The 24,219-nt window shown below is 45.3% G+C and overlaps 1 protein-coding gene across 2 annotated transcripts in view; it reads left to right on the top strand.

Annotated features, from left to right (window-relative positions):
* The first annotated feature begins 19,826 nt into the window (after positions 1–19,826).
* caln1 (calneuron 1) overlaps positions 19,827–24,219 on the top strand; it is a 64,811-nt gene continuing 60,418 nt past the window's right edge. The window contains exon 1 of one of the 2 annotated variants that reach the window (XM_030109293.1): positions 19,827–19,970. Coding sequence is in view for 1 of the 2 variants with exons in the window: in XM_030109292.1 (XP_029965152.1) it covers positions 21,184–21,380 (197 nt within the window). In the remaining variant the exon portion in view is untranslated. Of the gene's footprint in view, positions 19,971–21,183; positions 21,381–24,219 lie in introns of those variants that run through there. The other variant, XM_030109292.1, reaches the window with a different exon arrangement.

The raw sequence follows: 24,219 nt of genomic DNA, 5'->3' as shown, positions 1-24,219 counted from the left end.
GCTCCTGCCAGAGGATCCTTCGTGAGGATTTGGGCTTGAGGCGGGTCGCTGCCAAAATGGTCCCGCGCCTCTTAACCACGGAGCAGAAACAGGCTGGCGTGGACATGTGCCAGGAGCTGAAAAGGCAGATGGAGGACGATGGAGGGCCGTTTGGGAAGATCATCACCGGGGACAAGACATGGTGCTATGGTTATGTCCGGAGACCAAGCAGTAGGGGTGTGAATCTTTGACCCACAAAACGGTTCGATTCGATCTCGATTCACAGGCTACGATTCCATTCAAGGGCGATTCATGAAAAATATTCAGCGATTTGATTCGACCCAATCTGATCCGATATTGACAATTTACTGTAACTCTCAGGCACTCTGTAACTAAGAGAGAAAAACAAATTAAACTTCAAAACAGCTTTTGTTTATTTTTTTGTATTCAGAGTAAACCAAAACAGATTTCAACAACTTCAATTTCTGCCTGTAACTTTAAATACAATACCAATTTTAAAAAAACTAAGGTATAAAAAAATAAATACAAAATAAAAGAAAATAAATGAATATAAAAAAATATATCAATATAAATAAATAAAATAATGATAAATATAAATAAATAAAAAGTGGCCCGCGAACAATAATATCTGGCCCACCAGATGACTTTAAGAATCTGGGGCACCTGCTTCACAGAGGCAGTAACGCCATGCATTAACCTGTCAGTATCAGCTCCTCCTGAACCGCCTTCACGACCTTTGAATCCCTCTGATTCAGTGAACAACCTGCGGCGCTGTGCAGCGCCGTGCTGCGTTCAGGGACACTTCGTGAAAGCGTTCTGCTGCTAGACGTCGCAGTCAGAGGTTAGCTTAGCTGTTAGCCACCGACGAACTAGCCGGATTTGAACGATTCCTTCATGCTTCAACATCAGTCGACGGGACGCATCTCAACTTCTGAGACGGTGGAAAGAAGATTTAAACTCTGAGCGTCTGGGACAGAACGGGAAAGGTGTTGTTGACGGACAGTTCCGTTTGGAGAGGAAGTATGTGATCGGCGTAGCGGCGGCTTGGAGAGAACGAGGGGAAACATTGTTCTGGTAGGTTTAATTTTTGGGTTTAGCGTGGCTGTTTGCTGTTCTGCTTGTTGTTTTGTCTGCATCCTGTTGTTCAGTGATCATTGTGTTGCTCTATGCAGCAGGTGACGGTCGCTCGGCTGTGAGGCGTTCAGGTTCCAAAGTCACAATCAGGCTCTTTTTAGATCAGAGGTCTTGAGACTTTAGACAACTTTGATACTTTAATAGAAAGCAGCAACGTGGCGGCAACGTGAGACGCCGTTTTGCGCTGGAGGCAGCATTTATGTATACATACTGGGCACAACATGTACTTGAATGTAAAAAACCGATGCGCGGGCATAAATCCGGGCCATCGGACCGTTCCTAATGCATCTGAACCGATCTCGCTGCCGTGGTCCGATCCACTCGGATCTTTTATGTTACAAAAAGATAACCGATCCAAAATCGGTTATCCTTACACCCCTACCAAGCAGCAGTCCACCCAATGGCGCCATCAGGGATCACCACGGCCGAAGAAAGCGCGTCAGCTTTTTTGACATCAAAGGGATGGTCCACAGCGAGTTTGTGCCGCCGGGGCAAACCGTCAACCAGGACTTTTACCTCGAAGTGCTGCGGCGGCTCCGGGAGGCGGTCAGCCTGAAGCGGCCGGCGCTGTGGGAGAGTAGGGACTGGTGGCTCCATCATGACAACGCGCCAGCGCACAGGGCTCTGCTGCCCCATCCGCCATATTCCCCGAATTAGCCCCGTGCCACTTCTGTCTTCCCAAGAATGAAAAAGAACTGAAGGGGCGGAGATTTGATGATGTGGAAGAGGTGCAAAAAAAAAAATCGAAGGAAGCTCTTAAAGGGATCATTACGCAGCAGCATGCTGACTGTTTTGAGCAATGGAAATGGGGTATTTTCACAGCTCCACTACTTCCTGAAAATAGCTGTGCACATTCATTTCCTGTCTTGGATTATTGGCCAAACTGATTAATCCAGGTGTGTCTGGTTTAGACTGCTGCAACAAGACACACCTGGATTAATCATTTTGGCCAATAATGCAAGACAGGAAATGATTGTGCACAGTTAATTTCAGGAAGTAGTAGAGCTGTGAAAATGGCCCATTCCGGCTGCAGCGCTGGATTCAGGCAGAAGGAGAGGACTTTGAAGGTGACAGTTTTGATTAAATGTGAAAATAAAAAATAATAAAAAGTCCGGTTTCTTTTGGGTCCCCCCTCGTAGTTGTAAATGTTGTAAACCATTTACAGTGTGAAAGAGCTCATTGACACATCTTTTCATATATTCAAATGAGCAAAGCAAGACCAGTTATTTTTATATCATAAAATCCCAACATGTTTTCCTTCACCCTCAGCTGCCAAAATGATCTAGAACTAATTTTTTATGCTCACGAATAAATCATAGTATCATCAACATAACGGTGTATCTTTTCACCATTTTCACTCCATCCATGATTCTAAAGAACAGAAAAATCTAATAGGCTCTGAAATTGTCTGTACTTCTGCAATAATTGTGCTAACAGTTTTCAAAGCTGCACATTCATTTCAGGGAAATTGGGTTCATAGTTGAAGTTCATAGACGCTCAATTACCTCAGTTACTCTCCTTTTTAGATGCCTCTCTGTAATTATGTTGTATAATGCTGTGGAATAAAAACATAGATTTGTGAGACGCTGACTGCAGAAGTGATCTGAAATGCAGTGCATGAGAATCTCTACTCCATCCATCACTTTCATCTGCCGTTACACAGACATAAAGGAGAACGCTCCAGATGATAGACGGCTTCCCGGCTTGCCACTGGAAGTTCAAACTATGTTCCTCTGTTATTTAAGAGTGCATCCTGGTCTCACTTGTATTGTTCTTTGAATTGTTCTTGTTCTTTCTGTTCTCAGAAGCCTAATTTAAGATGCAGACCAACAAAACAAAAAGTAGAGGAATTCAACTTCCGTCGGGTTTGTCCTTTTCCGACTTTTCTTAAATTAGCACAGTTGAGCTGTTCGGGTTTTGAGAATATGTAAAGTAGGAGGGGGAACTCTCTTCTCAGTGGGTAAACACTCGATGATTGGGGCTGCCTGCTATGAAGTCGTGTAACTATAAATACGAAGCAGCAGGGACTTTGATTTTCTTTAATGCCTAAAGTAAAAATCTGTCATCCGGAAAATGTTTGCTCCTCAAGCAGATGTGCAGTCCCCGCTCAAATGGAGAACAGGTTAGAAGGAGCGACTTTGAACTGACCCTGCTGGTTAACTCGGAGGTATTCAGGGTTTGTTTCCCTGTATATAATCCAGCATGTGTAGCCTGATGAGTGACAGGCAGAATATTACTCCTCTCTAGAGAGAGAACCTGCCTGGGTCGTGTAGGGAAGCCCAGAGGTATGATGGGTAATGATTGCAGTGTCCCGGAGTACATTAGGGGGGACATCAGTAAACAGGAAGTGCGTCCTGTGCCAGGATGAGACTCGGTCTAATCATCTGTGTAGTCATGGATAGTTTCTGTCTCTGATGCATATTTTCACGTCTAAATTGAGCTGAATTGAGCTTTTGGAACACACTGATATGCATTTAACTGCAGAAATGTGAGGAGCGGTGCAAAGTGAAGCAGTGCTGTGCATGGTAACGATCGCTTCCAGTCAGCTACTGAATGCTTTACTCTTTACTGAAAACAAAAGGAATCCGTTCATTCACATCATAACTCTTGAGTTGATCTGAAGTGAAAGAGAAAAAGACGACAGTCTTCCTATTTTTGCAGCTCATGTTTTTCAAGCAGAGCGGCAGAGGAAAGGAGATTTACAGTACTTGTTCATTCTAAAGTCTTTATGGAGAGATGTTACCTGAATATCAAAGGTCTGGCCTGTAAATCAAACAGATTTAACCAGAAGTCAGGTAAAACTTATTGTGGCTTAAAAGATGATAAGAAGGTTGTTGGCTGAGGCCAGAGAATGACAGATGGAGGTTTAAAAGGCTTGACTTAGTTCTTTAAAAAGCTTTGTCGATCTGCTTCCACTGCAGTGCAGATGTGAAGCATCCTCGTAATTCTCTTTTTGTTTTCAGACACATCACGTTCAGACAGAGGTCTGATTTATTATTTCAGTAATATTTGTTTTATTGGCTTATACCATTGAAATGTGACCACAGGTCGGCATGTCTGTTGTTTTTTGCAGCGTCTGCAGCGGCGGCCTGTGATCGTGAAGCCGCTCAGGGTTTGTGTTCCAGCCGTTCTGCCTCTCAGCCCCTCGCGGCTCCCCCACCGGAGGAATAATCTGTATATTCATGAAGGTGGGGTCTTCTCGTGTGCGCCGACATGCATTCCTAATAGTCCTGTGACAGAAAGTGGAGGGTGCGTGAAGGCGATAATGGCTCCTGCAGATGGCTGGTAAATGTGTTGCAGGATGTTATCTGGGTGATTTCATGTTTGTCGGATAGCGAGAGGAGAAGAAGAGGAAGGGAAAAAAAAAAAAGCCTCGGTGGTGAGAGATCACAGACTGTTCTGCACCAGCAGCTCAGGCCATTACTCAAAGCCCCCCACCACCTCCACCGCTGTGTGTGATTGTGTGCACGGGCTATTTATTGCTGTGTATCCATGTGCGTCTCTTTGTGTGTCCTTTCTGGGCCAGAAATCCAGATAATGTCAGCTCTGGGCACTTTGTGTGAATCCTGTTCTCTGATGTTCTCACTGGTCGGACTCTGAGAACCCGCATTGTTCCGTCTCAATAACTTTTTTTTGGCTTTATTTTAAAAAAATAAGCTGATTGGTACAAGGTGTGCAACCGTCACACCTGCTACCCTTACTATTCACTCTGGTTTGTTCTGAACTCCTAATTTATCTCCATTTCGTCCACTCCTCATGAGTTCCCAGTCAGATTAGGATTAAGGAGCCTCTCCCCATCCTGTCAACAGGAGTTTAGTGAAATAGGAAGGGAGCTTCTTTTTACAAGGGAGCAAAAATGTTACAATAATCCTGAACTTTCTTTCTTCATTGAGATATATCTTACCAAAATAGGTCATAACTATCTTACCAAAATGTATTCTGCCATACGATAAAAACACTTGTCTGTGTATTTGCTCTTGGTGGTTTGATCCGTACCTGTGAGCTGTTCTGTTCAGATGTCTATTTATGGTCTGAAACGGTGGCCTGTAACCCGGTGTGCATCCGTCCGTGTCCGTGTCAGTTCCTGTCGGTTGACGTGACTCTGTGGACGCACACGCAGCCCGTCCGTGCAGGAAACGCATCCAGTCGCACGGCGGCGAGTCAAAGCAGAAAATCTGAAGGGAACAGGAGCCGAATGTCAAGCTCCTGCAGCCAGAGAGGAGGAAATCATCGAAAACGACATCGGGAGTCGGAAACAGGCTTGTAAAATGTCACAAAGCAGAGTTATGAGGTTGCTGCTCATCGCTTGTTTTAACTCACAGGTGTGGGGCTGCTTCAGACGTACATCAGAAATGTATGCAGTGATTTGCATTGAAACATACAATTAAAAGTCCCGGAATTTGGAGAATTCTGACCTTGATCTTTGGTGCTCAGGCAGATCTGCTTTAAAAACACTTGTGAGTCTCTTCTGGATATCATTGCATTTGCTCATGAGTACTTCAACAAATCAATACCTGTCGTACAGTCTGCCAGTCAGCAAATGGGTTAAAGCTGCGTCATGCAAGAAAGAACTGATCCGGTGGAGAAATGGTGCATGATCCAAAACTCGTACTGCTGAAGGACCAACGTCAGCTCGCAGCGCTGAAACAGTTGTTAAATGAGTTTCTTCAAATAGATTCAAAACTTGCCGATAGTTTTCAAAATATGGCAAAACGTCAGTTTCAGCAACTGATAAAACATTTGAAAATCACTGCTGTTACATTCAAGACAGTGTCCCAACTTTTTTGGGAATCAGGCTTGCTCAGTTTAACCAGGGTTTTTTTATTTTAGCTGCAGCTTTATTTAACGAAGAATTATATTATATTATATTATATTATATTATATTATATTATATTATAATTACTGAAGCGCATAAAATTAACATTTACCATTCTTATAATTGGGTTTCATTTTAATTAAAACATAATAATGTTTGTGTCAGTGATAATATGGTGAATAATTGATGTGCATTGAATATATTTTGTTCTCTACCCCAAACTTCTTTAAGAGAAGAGTGAGGCGAGCTCATGTGGTGAAACTGTGTGTGTGCGTGTGTGTGTGTGAGAGAGAGAGAGAGAGAGAGAGAGAGAGGGAAATTAGAGATTTTTTTTGGGTTCTGGCTTTATGCTTTTTCTTTTCCTGTATTGTATTTATTCATCACATGACTTGAAACTCTTAAAAAGAAAGCTAAAAACAAAGTTCCACCTCCACAGACCCATCGACACACATCGGGTCTGCTTCATAACTTCACCTGTGTCACGTCCCATCATTGTTTCAAACAACGCACTGTAAAATGTGTGTCACATGACTGTACAATTCATTATACAGTTTCATGATGTCTCAAACACAGTTATTACACTGCTTATTCTTCTAAATTAATCATATACAATGAAGTGAAATTCCATTTTATGTGCATTTACCAATAACGGAAAGTGACAGTCTAGTATGAAAAGTATATTTTACTATATGGAGATTTGTTCTTGTGAAAATGGAAAACTTGTCATTGATGTAAATGCAGATTTGAACATGATCAGGAGTGAGTTATTTATTTTCAAAGTAGCAAATAAAGATAGCATAGTTTGAATTGTACTTGAGCACAAATGCATTTTGTACATAGTGGAAGAAAAAAATGATTTTAGATTACTCAAAAATATGATTTATTACTAAAGTACGGTTCACCTTGTTCCTATTAGAAACAGAGATACTGTCTTGATGGTTAGAAACAGGTGTGTGAACCCGAATATTAACAGTTATCCTCTTCACATAAAAAAAAGACAGAAGGCCTGCTGGGTAAAAGACAATCCGCCGCTCTGGTGTCGTGACTCATCTCACCCTGAATTCAGCGACATGGACATTATTAAAACAGGTCAAATCGATGGAGACAGTTCAGAGTCACGCAAAGGTTAAATCTCCAAGAATGTCACTTTTTATTTGCAGAAATCATTTAACGTGCTTTCAAGAGGCAACAGATAATCCGTAACAACACGGCTCGCCGTCTGATGGCGACCGTCTCAGCGCCGCCGTCGGCGCCAGGCTGTGACATTTCTGTTTGCTCTGATTCGGCAGGCAGGAGGTCTGGAGCGACCTTGATTAGCTGGGATGCTAATCCTCCCTTTAAACAGAGAGACTCAATTAACCAAATGGCCGTCTAATGAAGGCGTCGCCTCTCATACTGATGCTTTGTTTTCGGAGGAGTGTGTGCATCCTAATGGCGTAATGGGTTCTCGCCTGACGGATGTCTGGTTGTAAAATCACACCGCGGCGCGATGATTCATCGAAAATCTGCCTCCATTACGGCTGCCGAGGAGCGTGTAGGGTGCGGAGCGATTAGCAGATATGTGCTAATTGCCTGCTGTGTGTCCTGGATCATTCCTTTCTTTCCTCGGGCTCGGCTGTCACACGGTCGGTTTCACAGGCCGTTCGGAGGAAGAGGATCACTTTCTGCTCAGGTTTCTCCTCTGAAGGTCAAAGCCTCCACTTCCCAGGCGGCTCATTTAAAACAAATATTACGTACGTTGTTTCATCTCTGAGCTTTTTAGGTCATGATTTCAGTTTCTGTGTTTTTTGGAGGTTGTGGTTATATTTAGCAGCATAAAACTCTTTCATATCAGAAAACTGGGATTTTATTCTCTTTCATAGTGTCTGCTGTTAAGGTTTCATTGATTCCATCCTTCCATACATTAAGTTTTGAATCTTTAAATGTTTGGTTCAGTTTTGAGCTAAATGAATGATTGTACCAATTACATATTTTGCATACTGTAAATGTGCAAAAAAAAACAAAAAAAAAACACGCAGTCAATGCAAATAGCAATCTGCTGGTCCATTCATGAAGATGATGAAGTGAGACAAGCTGTAGAGTTCAACAGACGACCAGTTTTTATTTCTGTCCTAATGTGCTCAGACTACCATCGGAAGATGTCGGACCGTTTAAAGCTCCTTATTGTTGATGGACAAGTTTAAGCTGTCAGTCAAACTTTATTGGTTCAATAAAGTCATAATAAACAAACTTTCCCTTGTCTGAGAGTTCTTGATCTCCGCTCTTCTGTGTTTTTTGGAATTTGGGTCTTTTTTGATTTTTTTTTTTTCTTTTTTGCTTTAATTTCTTGATGCTCTAATAAAATCAGCTCCTACTGCACAAATGACAGTGTCTGGCATGTCGAGTCCACCTCTGAGAAAACCACAATCGATTAAAAGTGCTGAAAAACAATTAAGAAGAATATAGTGAATAAAAAAGAGAATGTTAACAGAAAACATTCAGGAACAAATATACCAAAAAAAATGTAATAATAGACAGATGACAGATCAAGTAAGATGAAAAAAAAATAGATTAATTCATTACAAATAAAACCTGGAATGACTCAAACATAATGAAAAAGTAAAAAATATTCTGTATTAAGCAGCAGTTTTGTAATTTGCAGACAGTCCCTGAACACTGGCTGCACATGGAGAGCAGTGTTGTTTCTGTCATGTCCCTAAACATGCACTAAGTTGGTCCTCTTGATGTGTTCTGTTGGACTTTGTAAGGTTTTGTGCTGCAACAATAGTTTCTGCTGCTTCAAAGAAAGCTACTCTTAATAAAAATGAGCTTGAAGCACGTCGTGTCCACCTTAGTCGTTTGCATGTTGCTGATGCCAGAAGTCCAAATCTGTCAGTGATGAGAAAACTATGTTGCATTAAAGAGAAATGACTTAGAAATAAATCTTTACTTGGACCTTTTTATTCTTTAAATCAACTATTTGTATTTAGCCTTTACTTATTTGTGTGGATGCTGATTAACAGACACTATTATTCTCCTCTTTCTTTATTATCATCATGTTTTGGCATCGACCAGGAATTTATGATGATCCTGGGATTTTGAACTCAAACGTGGCGATGAGTGGAAACTGAAAGGAGGGAAGCGAGACTGTCCGCTGTGTCCCCGGTCTGAGGATGTTGACGTCCTGTGGAGACTGTGTGTGGTGAGAGGAGTGTGTTCTGTGTGTGTTCAGGAGGGTTTCGGAGGCCTCATCAGGTGAGCCGCCGAGCGTCGGACTGATGAACGGACCCCAGGCGGAGGCCAGGCCGCTCTGTGAGCTGAATCACACTGAGCCCATTATGATCAATCACACCGACTGGAATGGAGACGTGTGACACCAGGAGGAGCAGCAGGAGACGGTTCTGACGGACTTTCAACTCGGCAGATGCTCATTGAGTCTGACACTCACTGTGTTCCACTCTGCTGCCTTCGACCTCTCATAAACCATAGTGTTATAGCCTTTGTGTGTGTGTGTGTGTGTGTGTTTGTGTGTGTGTGTGTGTGTGTGTGTCCAGGGTTGGGGAGCAACATGTAGCGAAAAAAGTACCGTTCAGGAACCGGTACTGTACGTGAGGTATCGAAAAAGTACTTGTACCTGAAAAATATCTAATGGTACCCAGCCCTACTCATTACAGGTGTATCTGATAACAACACGTTTTACTGAGCGAGATTACTTTTGAAAATCAGACACTTCACTGCACAAACCAAGACTCTGCCTCCAAATGAGAGACGCCGCATCGACCGTTATCTTGGAGGAGGAGGAGGAGGAAGTGAGAGGAAGTCAGAGGAGACCCATAACTTCATCTACGTCTACATCTACAGGTGTGAAACACACCTGAACTCACAGTGAAGCTAAAGAGTCATTAGCCTTCTGCTAACCTGTCAGGAACCTGCCTGGAGAACTGCAGCCTCAGCAGGATGAACTCAAAGGATCTGATGGAGGAAGTGATATCTTCAGCCTGGATGGAGGATTTACTGGAGACACCCACGAACAGAGAACGTGAGCTGGGTTTAGACCGTCGTGAGACAGGTTAGTTTTACTCTACTGATGATGTGTTGTTGCAATAAAAATCCTTAGTAATCCTTCACAATAATAAAACTTATTCTCAGTCATTCCTGTTTTATTCCTGCTCTGACAAAATATGACTCAAAAATATTTCAAACAAACAAACAAACAATCCACCTAGCAACCAACCAACCGAACAAACGAACAGCAACATGCTGACTGATTGACCAGGTGACTCGATCCTTCCTCTCACCTGGGATAACATGCAAACTCCACACAGCGAGTTTTCCACGCTCTACCTGAGGTCAAATTGCAAACTTTTCTCGCTATGCTGCAAAAGTGCGAGACGCCACGCCAGGCTCTGTCATTCAGGTGTTAAATTCATCATTACAACACACTGGAAGCCACTAAAACACTTATTCCCACAACTGTCAATCAGTCATCGTTCAGATTTGACATATTTCCTGCTATTTTCCTGACCAGAAGGTGAAGATGTGGCTGACAGCGGCTGTGTGGTGTCACAGTATGTGGAGCCACGCCTCATTACATTACTGGAGCGACTCGTTTCACAATGTATCCGAGCCAGTGAGGTGCGCATGTTGGAGGAACTAATCCTGCGGATGGCGAGCCGATAGAGGAGGAGGCTGCACGGGGGAATTACCTGGCCTCCTGCTAACCTCCGCCTGAACTCATCTAAAACATGCTGAGCTCTGTGTTTGCAGACTGCGACGGCCTGAAGTCTTATTCAGCCTGGAGGGAGAAAAATCCTCCAAACACATCTACCTGAGAGGTGGAGCAGAACGTGTGGAAGCAGCAGCTCCAGCAGCAACCCCCCTGTGGTCCGGAGCAAGGCCTGATTACAGAAGGCGTTCCAGGGAGGGAAAGAGGATTACATGCATTGAAGTTATGCAAAGCAGGAAGTAATGCATGTGTTCTTATGTAAATACTGTTTTCCTGCTATGCAAAGCAGAGAAAGCCAGTTATTCTTCATGCATGAGGATGGTCATGTCAGGTGCAGCTGAAGCTTAAAGAAGCCTTCAGTCTCTTCTGATGGACGTGTGACTGTGCAGCAGTGGTTAGAGCTCCTGCTTCACAGTGAGAAGAGCCCCTGTTTGAGTCCTGGTCAGCTTCTGTCTGTGGTATGTGGTCAGTTTATTATTATCAATCTTGGAAGCAATGCAGGATCAATCTACAAAATAAAACTACATTTTTACTAAAATTAAATGTCTGACAATGTCATTTCTGTAAAATATGATTTGAACAGATTTTGTGTCAAGTGTGAAAAACAAAATACACCCACAAAATTGAGAATATTGACAATCAAAAGCCGTTTAGCGAGCCATTCTGAGTGGGGTTTACATGTTCTCCCTGTGTCAGTTTTGAGGATAAACAATTACTCTAAATCAGGGGTCGGCAACTGGCGGCCCGCGGGCCAAATTCGGCCTGCCAAATCATCCAATCAGGCCCGCAACTGGATTCCAACACACTCACACATGCACGCACGAACCCACGCACCCCTCTGGGCCTGCGAGCGGACGCACACCCCCCGAATGGACGGCCCCCGCCCCCCCGCTCCGCGAAAGTATGCCTCCGCCGCCGACCCCCCAGCCCACCCCCCAGCCCGCGATTCAAGTGCCCCCCCCAAAAAACTGTCCTGATGCCAGCTCTAGTTGCCGACCCCTGCTCTAAACTGTCTGCAGATGGAATTTAAGAGTGTGTGATTGTGTCCAGTTTCATGTTCTAGAGTGTGTGTCTTTGTTTGTTGGTGATGTGTGTCTTTCTTTTTGCATGTCTGTGTTTTGGAATAAAAATAATGGATTATGATTTATTTGTTTTTTGCTGAACAAAACTATTTGACACATGAATGAGTAGAGAAAAAAGGTTTTTGTTTCCATGAACTGTGGCTGTATTTCTAATTATTTATGTATTTATACATTACCGCACTACCAACCTACTAACAGCAGGAATTACATCTGAAAATTTCTTGTTTTCTTTTTTAAATGCTACTCTGTAGTTTTATAACTTGTTAGATCAGATAATCAATCAAACATCTTTTTACACGATTGGCAAGTTATGACATTCTGTGCTTTTATTATAATAAAAAGCCAAAACTCTAACATTAGCGGCAGGTATTGCGTTAGTGGCCATTTCTCATTTTGGGTTGTTGAATGCTGCATAAAGGCAGTCGGCGCCCAACATGACGAGTTCTGGCACATGACCGTCCACGGAACACAGATGCCTCGCGTCCGGGTGTTGTTGAGAGGAACTGTCGGTTCTGTGTGGCGCGTCTGTGAGAGGCGAGCTTGGCAGAGAAGGAGCGACCAAATATAGGTGCAGGACGGCTGCAGCCATGTCACGGTCCAGAAGCAGAGTCTCTCTGAGATCCAACCAACGCTTTGGATTTTCTGAGATTGTCTCCCAACAGAATGGAATCATAGTTTCACCAATAAACAATTGAACCTTGATAACATTTAGATTGAGATTATGATAATTGTGAAGCGTCACCTTCTGCTCATTGAGTAACTTCAGATCAGCCTCTATTCTTATACATCAGAGTCTTCAAAACAGCAGAAAAAGTTTCCAGATTTGTTGCTTCTGGAAAGGAAGTCACCAAATTCACAATACTAGTGAGGGAATGAGGAATGTGAGAGTCCTAAATGATTCAGGACGTTTTGAAAGACTCTTTTTTCAATTCTCTTCACATTCCCTTGCAGCTCGGGGAGCTCGGTTCCTGAACCTGCTGACAGAAAGATTTTGGACCCGAATATAAAGAATCCAGCTCCTCTGGAAGAGTCTGAAATCTTTTGGTTATGCTGGGCAGATGGCTGGTCCGCTCATTAAATAAATCATCACAAACTTCCTTTTTTATGATGCAGGTGGCAGAAAAGGCCTCATTTAAGAAGCTGGACAGCTTTAAACAGCAGCTGGAATATATGACAGCTTTTAAAACGTACTTACGCAGTTTGAGATACATGTTTTAGACTGAATCGTCTCTAATGAAGCAGTGGATTCAATGACAGACTTTAAAAATACTCTCTTTAAAAATACTGAAAATATTTTTTTGCTGTCTGATTTTGATCAAATGTGACTTTTCCTCCACACGGAAAAAAAGAATGATTTGAAAATCAACAGCATTAAGAAAATACTGTAAAGAGTTTACTGTTCAGCTGTTGTCAAATATAATAAAACAGGCGTGCGGATTTTTCTTAATGTCAGCGTTGCTGCAGCTGCAATGAAGACTGACGACCGTCGACCGCCAGTGGAAGAGTCGACCAGCTGACCTGCGATCACATGACGGGCGTAACGCGGCGTACACCGTGGCTCACGGTGGCTCGCTCTGCATTCTCACCAACTTTTCCCACTCGGATCCAGACCAACGGCAGGAACGTCACGTTTCCACGGCGACCGAGCGTGACGGCGTGGGGAGTGTTACGTTTCCACGACGACTGCACATGATGAAGTGTGTGTGTGCGTGTGCGTGTGTGTGTGTGTTCCTGCTGTGGGGGGTTTTTTTTTCTGTTGAGTCATTGGTTTTTTTAGGGTTTAGTCCGTGACTTCAGTGAAAACTGCTTTCTGTTTTCATCACATCCGCCGACGTTCCTCCTCCAGTTACCCATGATGCACTGCTCAGCGTACGACGGAGACTCGAAACAGCAGGGCGCGACCTGACCCCGAACATGACCGAGGAGTTTTCGCTGCCTCTGTTTTTGGAAGCGCTCTGTGTTTACTGAGTGATATCCTCTGGCGATGTCCACTTCCTCCCCGCAGCGTTTCGGAGCTGCCAGTTAGCCGATCCCGCCGCCGGACTGTGGGAGGACGCCGACACTAAACGCTCTAAACTGCCCAGAGGTGTGAATCTGAGTGTGAACGCGCCGGACCGCCGATGTGCGATGAACCAGCGACTTGTCCTGGGTGTTCCCGTCCGCTCGCCAAGGCATGCTGGGAGAGGCTGTGGCCTCCATGCCGCCACGCTCCTGCTGCAGCGTTCTCGTAACTGAATTTGATTTCCGAGAGTGTTTCCTGCTTTGTGCGTGGGGATCATGGCTTTGACAATAGTTGCTGAGTGCTAACGCAGTGGCGGCGGTATTAGTTGAATTTCAAAGGCAAATCCGCCTCTTTGTCTCCCACAAAGATAATCATGGTGCGGGCAGAAGCTTCGCGGCCTCAGCTGTCAGTCGGCATCACGGAGAGCCTTCATTTCATCCAGAACAGGCGGAGCCGCCGTTTAGCTCCTCTCAGGGAAACTTACACGAAGACGCAGCAGGAGCACAGACCGTGACTCATTCCATCCAGGACACACACACACACACACACACACACTCACACCGAAGAACCAGATCAGAATGGGAGTGTTTCCAGCAAAAAGAAGATAATAAAGACCAAACTTGCAAGAACCTGCACTGAGTGATGGATATTTACTGATGTTTACTCGTTATAGAGGTATTATAGATGCAGGTGATTTAAACCGGTGAAAAATGAAGGTAATCTATATTTAGATTGCTTTTTAACTCATGTTTGGACAAACAGAAGCAGCGTCGCTGCTGGAATCGGAGGGAGGTGGAAAGAGTTGTAACAAACACAACAAAACCAAAGCAGGACTCCTCCAGAACGTTTCCAGACTAATCCGTGAATTCTGATGGCATTTCAGCTCCAAAGTTGAGCAGCGGACGCTGGTTTGGACAATAATGTTGCAGATCAGCTTTATTTACCTTTCTGCTTCATAATCAGCACGAGCTGCTTTGCAATCTCAGAGTGTTTCAAATGCAAGCTGTGAACCATAAACTCCACTTGTAGTCTCTTGTAAAAACAACATGGGGGTCAATCTCTGTGTGTGTGTGTGTGTGTGTGTGTGTGTGTGTGTGTTTGTGTGCGTGAGCGTGTGTGTGTGTGTGTGTGTGTGTGTGTGTGTGTGTGTGTAATCATGCTGGATGATTGGAAGCTACAATCAAGTGAGAAGCAAGCTTTTCTTTCATACTGTACGCTCTGATTGTTGTGTCCACACGCTGTAAAAACGCTGTACGACTGAATACTTCAGGTCACTGGTTTTTGAAGTGCAGCCTGAGCAGACGAGCCACGAGCAGGAGCATCTGTTCACCCCGGAGATCACCTGTTCCTCACGTCTCACCTCAGCAAGCAGGTACAGTTTGATCTTTCTGCTTCTAATGGAATTGGGAAATGGAATGCTACAATAGGTGTCCTGCTTCTTTCGGTTTGTGATTTGAGTCAAATCACGTGCAAACAGAGCAGTTTGCACGTTTTCGGTCCCGTTTACATGAGAATGATCTGAGCTGGAGACCGCGTTGCCTCTGTGTTGATTCGCTTGCAGCTGTTACTGCGGTACAAACGACCAATTTATCAAACATGTTGGAGCCTGAATAAATCTGAAGTCCACAAGCACGAGTGGCGGCGAGCCAGCTGAGCTAACCACTCCCATCTGCTGATATTCTCAGAAGTGGTCAAAACCCAGACAATCATAAACAACACAAGGCTTTTCAGAGGCAGAAAATCCACATGCATGTTGGATGTTATTGTACAAGCAAATGAAACTTTCTGAACTAACTGACATTTTCCCCCCTTTAGCTCTCCAGGTGGGAACTTTACCCTGAATCCACAATACCGACTGAACAATAAGCCACTAGACCGAAGTGCTCGTTTGATTAAAGTGACAGAAATAGGAAGAAAAGAGAAAACATGCTCTGCTGTCAGCCTTGCTCAGGAAAATCACACACACCTGTTCTTCTTTTCAGGTTTTTAATATGAATCATTCAAAGAAAGGACCTTTTAACTTTCAGCCAGACCTACTTCAACATGAATGTAAAGTTGAAAAACAGGTCGGGCTGAAGCCGATTTCTCACTTTTGTTGTTGGAAGATATTCAGGAAAACTGCAGGTTTTTGCCTGCACCATAATAATGTTTTATGTTTTTCTGTTTTGTACAGAATACTGTTCGACACAGATTTATCACTTTTCATATTCTAAAAACACACCAGTGACGACCGGCCGCCGCTCAGACAAAACATGAGGGGAAACTGAAGTGTCTTTAAAAGTGTCTTCAGCAAAAGTAATTTTGGTAAACAAAGATGAAAAGTAGTTTTAGGGTCATTTGTGTCACTTTTTTCTCGCTGGATGAATAATCTGATTGCTTGCAACAATAAGAATAATTGTTGTATGTAGTTTAGATATATATTTTTTTCTTTTTCGTAGTTTTATTTTTACTCTATAGTGTAGAAACGGTCTTTTACAGACAGTCAGTGATGGATATTGATTTAATTTTGGACATGTTGGACAGAGAGATGATAAAATGAGTGATTTTGGTGCATTTTGTTGTTTTAAGCACATTTTAAGTAATGTATATTTGACACTTGGTTTTATCTCCTGAAATGACACTGAGGATGACATTTTCATTTATTTCTGAGTGCATCATGAAGAATAATAAAATATCACAATAATACAACCTCACTTCTGCTTTCGATTCAGTGGACCACAGGGTCCTGCTGTCTCGCCTCGAACACCTGGGCATCAACGGTGCAGTCCTGGAGTTTTTCCGTTCCTACCTGACTGACAGGAGCTTCTCTGTTCAGCTGGGAGACTTCACCTCTTCTGCAGCCCCCCTCTCCTGTGGTGTGCCTCAAGGCTCCATCCTAGGCCCCATTTTATTTATCTTGTACATACTAAGGAGATATCATAAATAAATATAACATGGAGATATTGGAAGCAGTGGAAGGAGTTCCACTGCTATGCAGACGATGTCCAGCTGTTCCTCCCCTTCGAGGCCGACGACTCCGCTGCTCTCCAGCCTCTGCAAAACTGCATGTCAGACATTAAGGCATGGATGACAGCCAACTTCCTCAACCTCAACGAGGATAAGACAGAGGTTATTGTGCTTGGCAAAACCCCTCCAGCTCTTTACTCCAACGCCCTGGGTCCTCTTGCCATGAAGTCCAAGCCAGCTGTCAGGAATCTGGGTGTGATCCTTGACAGTTCCTTCAAGTTCGAGCAGCAGATCAGCGCAGTCGTCAAAAGAAGTTTTTTCAGCCTGAGGACCTTGGCCAAAATTAACGCTAACCTTCCCCAGGCAGGGTCAGAGCAGGCCATGCACGCCTTTGTCACCTCTCACTTGGATTATTGTAACAGTCTATATACCAGTATCGAAAAAACCCAACTCCACCGACTGCAGCTCGTCCAGAACTTGGCCGCTCGACTCCTCACCGCCACCAAAAAACACGCTCATATCACCCCGGTTCTCGCTTCCCTTCACTGGCTCCCCATCCGCTACCGCAGTGATTTTAAAATCCTTTTAAGAGTTTTTAAATCGCGTCACCATCTTGCCCCACCCTACCTGGCCGATCTTCTCCGCCCCCTCAACTCTTCCAGAGCGTTACAGTCGGCTGACCAACGCCTTCTCGCCGTTCCCAGGTCTAGGTTAAAAACCAGGGGGGACAGAGCCTTTTCTGTGGCAGCCCCTAGACTTTAGAACTCCCTCCTCCACCACATCCGAGCAGCCGAGTCTATGGGAATTTTTTCCCTGCTGAAGACCCACCTCTTTTCTTTGGCCTTCAGCTCGGTCTTACCTTGGCTTTAGTCTCTTTTGTGTTCGAGTTCGAGATGTGTTTTAATGATTGTCTATTATGTCTATGTTGTTTGCGCTTTTGTGAAGCACTTTGGCACGGCTGTACCATTTGTAAATGTGCTGTATAAATAAATTTGACTTGACTTGACAACATATCAGGGCTGTTTCGCTGCACTAATTTTGATTTTGTATAACAACTTATGAAAATCAAATATAGAGTACCTCAATGTATTTAAATACTTCCTGAGAGGTTCAGACATTTATTTAATTATTCTACTTATACAAAACATAGTTTATATGTTTGGAACATAGAAAGCAATCATAGATAAAATAATCTTCCCTTTCATCTTTCTTCTGCTGAATAATGCTGGAGTCAGGTCGAGATTCATCCTCCTGCTTTTTAAAAACCTCCCAGCGAAATAAAATGTGCCTGCTGTGATCGGCACAGCCTCCTGTACGTCTCTGTGTCTTGTTTTGTGGGAGAGTGAACAAACCAACAGCAATTTCTGCTTCCAAAACAGCGTATTTGAGCTCCTCGCGGCGCAGCAGACGCTGTCAGGCCTTCACGGGGATGCTGACACTCCGCTGCGTCCTGGATTAGCTCCTGGCTCTCCTCTCCACAAATAGTACAAATGTCCAGGAGCCAAAACCTTTTCTGCTTCATGTGGAGATGTAAAGTGAGGAAACGTCTCTCTGTTTTATTCACGGCTGCACAGATTTCACCTGTTTTAACCCCGTATTCCTCGACACTTTCTTCAGATGGAGCCGGAAACTTGTCATTTTGTAGAAAGCAGGTGTGTCGCTGCTTGACTCGGCTCCGTTTCAAACATAATTCAACGCTGATGGCAGAGTCCCCCTCTTCCAAAAAGAAACCCAGGGACTTTAATCCCCAGAGGGACACGTACCTGCCGAGTGTCAGAGCGAACCCTGATTTATTCAGCCGTTCATCACAGAGACGCTCAGACTCATCCTGTCACTGTGCAGCAGCCTCCACTGCAGCCAGGGTCACCAGGATCAAGTCACGAAAAGAAAGAAAAACTCATTTTATGGCTTCATTCTTCTCAGTTTGTAATCATCAGTTTAGATTTTATGCATTTTCGCTTTATTTCTGCTGGCTTCTCCACAACTGATCAAATCTGCTGACAAAAACAGAGTCACCTGCTAAACTAACAATCCCTGAGGGAGGCCAGCCAGCCTGAAGAATTGTGGAGAACATGCAAACTCCTCACAGGGAACTGAAGGAACTGGAACTGATCCAGGTGTCAAGCTGGTTCAGTGGAGGTGTTGACAATGAAGGGAGCAGCAGAAAGACAATCGTCCTCATTCTCACGGTCATCCAATAAATATAGATGATAAACTCATATATTTTACTTAAACATTGATTCCCCTCTTGCTGCAGCTGCTTTTGCAAAGACTCAAGTCTCCATAATGTTTTTGGATGTTTCCCCATCAGAAATAAGTGTAATCCATGTAGTTTTACAGCATAATCCTTCCTACAGTTTCCTCACATAACACATAAGTTTATGGACTGTTGCTCAGGGAGAACATTTAAACTTCGCTCTGAAGGAACTCTGTCCAAAACACTGCAATCACATTACCACATAAAGATCATAAAAGTAAAAACAAAAATCCTTCTGGCTCAGGGATGAAGAAAACTGTATTTTATTAGAGTCTTTCTAATCAAATCAAGGCTGTTTTGACTCGTTTTGTATCGATTCGCTTCTGAAATGTAGATCTAAAAACACTCCAGGACGACGGTCTGAAAATAAACCTGTCCAGCTTCGTGTTTTCAAAGCTTGCCGGCAGTTTCTCCGGTCGAGAGCGTCACAACAAACCGATTAAGGCAAACTGGTCTGATCAGCCAATCCGCGGCTGTGCTGCTCGGTTGCGTATCGGCTCGGGTCGGTGCGTCTCCGGCGGCCGCGCTGCGCTCATCAATCTCCGTTACGCGCGGCACCTGTGAGCGTCCGCGCGCCTCCTCGCCGTGCATGGATTCTTATTTGGAGACGGCGGAGCTGTGCAGTGATTGTTTTTGTGATTACGCCCCGGGGAGTCTGGCTGTGACCGGATACAGGGAGGAGAGGGTTTGAAACATTGGCGAGAGTTTGGCGACTAAAGTGCAACTCAAGACTCAAGACGCGCAGCGCCACTGCTGGACTTCAGATCAGAGAGGAGGGGGAAAAAAACCCACAACTCTCCCCGAAGAACCTGCCTGTGTGACTTTTAATCTGTTTCTAGCATGGGAAGACATGAGCACGCCGCTTCGTGAATAGAGGATTACTCCACTTTTAACGCGGCAGTCAACCGGATCATCCCGAGGACGGATCGATCTGCTGAGGAGTGTGAACTGTCTCTAAACTGGATCCCACTGCCAGCATCGATTCACACGTCTGACCGATCGCCCTCAGACATTTAACACCCTCAGAGGTAAGCTATGGGAATGGGGAGTGGATTGTGCTCTTTGGGGAATAAATATTGTCGAGCTCGTTCTTTTCCGGGCAGATGAACTCCTGCTGCTCCCGTCAGGCCCACACCTGTTGTTGAGATGTCCACTTCTGACTGACTCGTGCTCATTTCTGCTGCAGCGTGACACCATATGGTGGAAGAACACAATCACGTTCATATATACGTATTCCGCATGAGGAATGATCATCCAGTGAAGTATTTTGTTTGGTGCTTTGCAAAGTTTTTTTTTTTAATTGTCTCCTGTTGGAAAATCTTTTGATCTACCGTGCGTGATGCGTTCAGGGACCAACATGCGCGCGTGTGGGCTGTTCAGACCGACACCAGTCAATCACGCCCCGCCATCTGACCAAAAATGACTTTTAATTGCAGTCCCAGCACTCGCGCCTGTTGGTGGAAATGTGGAAGAATGTCGTTTCTGTCACACTGATGACAAGCCGTGCGTGCGTGCGTGCGTGTTGAGGGTCGATGTGATGTACTTGAGCTGTGAAGCGCACTGTTGGACCCCCTGCCGGGTTGCCGCCCCCACGCCCACCACCTCCACCTCCATCTCCCATCCTCCCGTCGCGCGGCGTCCCGCGCGCGCGCGCTCTTGCGCCACACGGTGGCGCACGCGGTCGCCGGGCGCGCTCCGTCTCCGCGGGACGCGCGGCTGTGCGTGATGTGTCTGCACAGCATCCCCGCGCTGACCTGCAGAGCGCACTGTAAGCACAATCCACGCTCTCCATGTCTGTCAGTCCCCTCTGTCTCTTCCTCTTTTTCCTCCCTCGCCGCTCCCTCCATCCTCCCTCCCTCCATCCTCCCTCTCTCTCTCCATCCTCTGTATATTTTGTGAAGGCAGCCGCAGGCAGGCAGAGCCGGTTCTGTCATTGGGACTGGCTAATGAGCCCTCCACTCAGCTTCCCCATGTGGAGGAATGTTTGCACTGGAGAGTGAGAGAGAGAGAGAGAGAGAGAGCGAGAGAGGGGGAGTCACTGAGGGAGGGAGGGAGAGAGGAGCCAAGGAGTGGAGTGTGAGAGGAGCCGCTGTATACCTGCTGCTCTCTCTGCTCAGACATTAAGGGATTTGCGGGCACCGATGCTGCTGCTCTGGGACCGGCTGGGCTCAGTGCTGTGTGGACGGGCAGTGAGCTGCTGCCGCCGCCGCCGCCGGAGTCTCCACCGCATCTGAGAGGCTGATGGAGGAGGAGGTCACTGAGCCCGATCCTCAGACCGAGGAGCCCGCCGGTATGCCGCCGCCGCCGGCGGAGGTGAACGGAGACTTGCCGGGGAACCCGTACCTGAGGGACGGGCCGGCGGAGGTGGAGGACAGTCCGGCGCGGGAGTCCGTGGTGCTGCAGTATCCCACAGACTACCAGGACAGCCAGCAGTGTGGGTAAGAGCCACGGCCAGTGGAGGGACAGCGGGCGGTGTGTGCAGACAAGTGTCACTTCTGCGGGGCGCTGGGTTTGATCTCTGCCTGCTGGTGGGTGTTTTGATGGAGAGCTTCAGTGCTCAGGTCACAACAGTGGAAAGTCATGTGATGATAAATCACTTAGAAAGTCCAGACATGTCTCGGTGATTCACAGTTTCACATTATTACTCACTGAAGGGACACACGCATTCGATTTTTGGTCGTTTCACACATCTCTTGGGTGCAGGGATGTGTGGATGCTCAGAAGCTGAAGGTAATTAGCCCATGCTAATTGGTGGAAGAAGCTGATTTGTCTTTAATTCGGTGCTTTTTGTTGGATCTGCTTTGTGCTGCTGCAGCTGTGTCGCCTCGTCAGAGGCTCCGTGTTTACACACATCCAGGTGATTGAACAGAGTCATCAGCAAACCGCCTCCTGAGAAATGATGGGAGTGAGAGCGGAATACTAAAGTTCAAGGTTACACAAACACACACACACGCACACACACACACAGAAATGTAGTTGCTTCTTGTTTCAATTCCAACACTGGTTTAAAATGACAGAACCACACTGAAGACTTCCTGCTTTGTGGTTTTTCTCTGTAAAACTTTGATTACTCTGCTGAGGTGACTTTGTGTGATCAAAAGATGAATCTCATAAGAATAAGTGTGTACAGCGTTAAACGCCCTTGAACCGACGCTTCCCCTCCTTTTTGATATCACGGTTCAGTGGTTTTCGCTCATGAGAGGAGAATCCATTTACTCAGCGATGGCGTCGGGCAAATCTTTACCTTGAAGGGGGAATTGCATGCAGCTCACACCTCCATGTGTCTGAACGGCTGCTTTCCACTCATAAAGTTGATTGTGTGTGTGTGTGTGTGTGTGTGTGTGAGAGTCCGGCCGGCGGTACACGGCGTTCTGCTGGAGTCGCCCCGGTCTCTCGGCTGTGGCCCGCTGCTGCAGGGTCTGATGTAAGAGACCTGCCGTCTGGCCTGCTGTCATGTCCAGAGCTGCGAGTGAAGTGTGCTCTTTTCATCAGGTTGCGCTCTGTGGACGAGGCGCGCCTCGGAAGGGCGGGCCGGCTCGTTTGGCGGGCGGCGGCGGTCACGGGTCGACTCGTCGGGGAAGCAGAGACTGACCTCGCTCTCACTTTTTTGGAGATTTCAGATTTTTAACGAGGAGCTGAAGTTTTTTTACGTGGCCTGCATGTATTGTGTGAGCAGTCAGAGAATTCCGTTTCAGCATCCTGGCTTATTATTTTCTCCAGTTTGGACCCTTGTGTAGTGACTCGCTCTGTCCTTTGATTCCAGGCTTTTCCATGTGGAGTTTGCATGTTCTTCATGTGCATGCTTTGGCTTTTACCTCTGGAGCATTTGATGAATTGATGCTTTGAGTTGTGTGCCTCTGTTTGCCCTGTGACGGACAGCTGGCACAATCACAGCAGGAAGACCATGGTTCGATTCCTTGCTCAGAGACATTCCAGGTGGATTTCCTTCAGTTTTTTTTTTCTTCAAATACTGATCTATGTTCAGTGGTTCGCAAACTTTTTTACATGGTTCCTCTTGTCCTGAGACAGGTGGACTAAAAACGAGCTCCTTGGTTTGCAGCAATGGTGTTTTAACTCCGCACAAAGAACAAGAGATAAAACATCAACCGTGATAACGGCCCCTTTTCACAAGCACCAGCATTTCCAGGGACCAACACACACACACACACACACACTCACATTCATTTTTTTATTTTGAAACGCTGCTGAGCTTCTTTTTCTAAAGTATTCAATACACCGATTGGAAAAAAAATCCCAACAGTTCTGTGTTCATTTCCTCACAGCTGGAAAACATGGCAGCTTTAACATGTTGGTTTTTAAGAAATTATCTCACATTGAGCTGCAGCCCCCCCAGTTTAGGGACCTCTGGGTTTATTAGTGTCTCTCCAGTAGCTTAACTGCATGATGAGCCCAGGATCGATCCTGCTTTTCAGCATTCGTATTGCTCCTTATGACCCTCGCCTAAATAACCCGCGTATTGAAAATGGACAGAAGGATGTTCAGTTTCTGGTTTGTGGACAGTTTTAAAGGCGGTTAAAGTGGAAAATGATCATTGCACTGATCATATCAGAACTGCTGTAATTACCATTTTCTACTGACGTGCATTCTCTCTTAGCCTGTTGCTCCCTGTGGCTTTGTCATGTCGTCTTCGTCGGGTCCTTGAAGCGTCCAGTGCGGGTGGCGCTCGCCCTGTGAGACATGCACACACACCTTTGAGTGGAGGTGGCGTTATTTATGTCTGTGCTGTAATTGAGTTCATTTCCGCTGCGAGCCGCTCCTAACAGCATTGGGAAAAACTTAAATGTGCTGGAATTGGTACTGTAATAGCTTGTCTGTTATAATGTATGTCTGGCTGCAAATATACTGTATCTGGAAGCATTAAAGGAACAGTTTGATCTGAACCCCCCTGCCCACTACCAGAGTTTTTTGATGACATTTTCGGTTCAGTAGTAAACTCGCTCGTTGACTGAGCGAAAGTGAACCATCTACTCTTGATGTGTGACATGTTAAGGATTTGTAGAGTCATGACTCAACCTGTGGTCGGCCATGACACTCAGGATTGATGTATTCAAGGTTACTCTGCACTGTGTTGACACAGGAAGTTCAGGATTTTGATTATCTTATTGTGACAGTGCTTCTCAGCAGTACCTCTTACACTGGAAAGCTGGCTCATTCATATTGTGAATGGTGTTGCGGTTTAAAGGAGCATCCATTTGCTGGATGAGCAGAAGATTTGAGGTTTGTTGCGTCCGAGCGTCACTCCTAACACAGCAGAAA

This window comes from Salarias fasciatus, chromosome 14, assembly GCF_902148845.1.
Source record: "Salarias fasciatus chromosome 14, fSalaFa1.1, whole genome shotgun sequence".
NCBI lineage: Eukaryota > Metazoa > Chordata > Actinopteri > Blenniiformes > Blenniidae > Salarias > Salarias fasciatus.
This window is presented reverse-complemented; position numbering and strand designations above follow the sequence as displayed.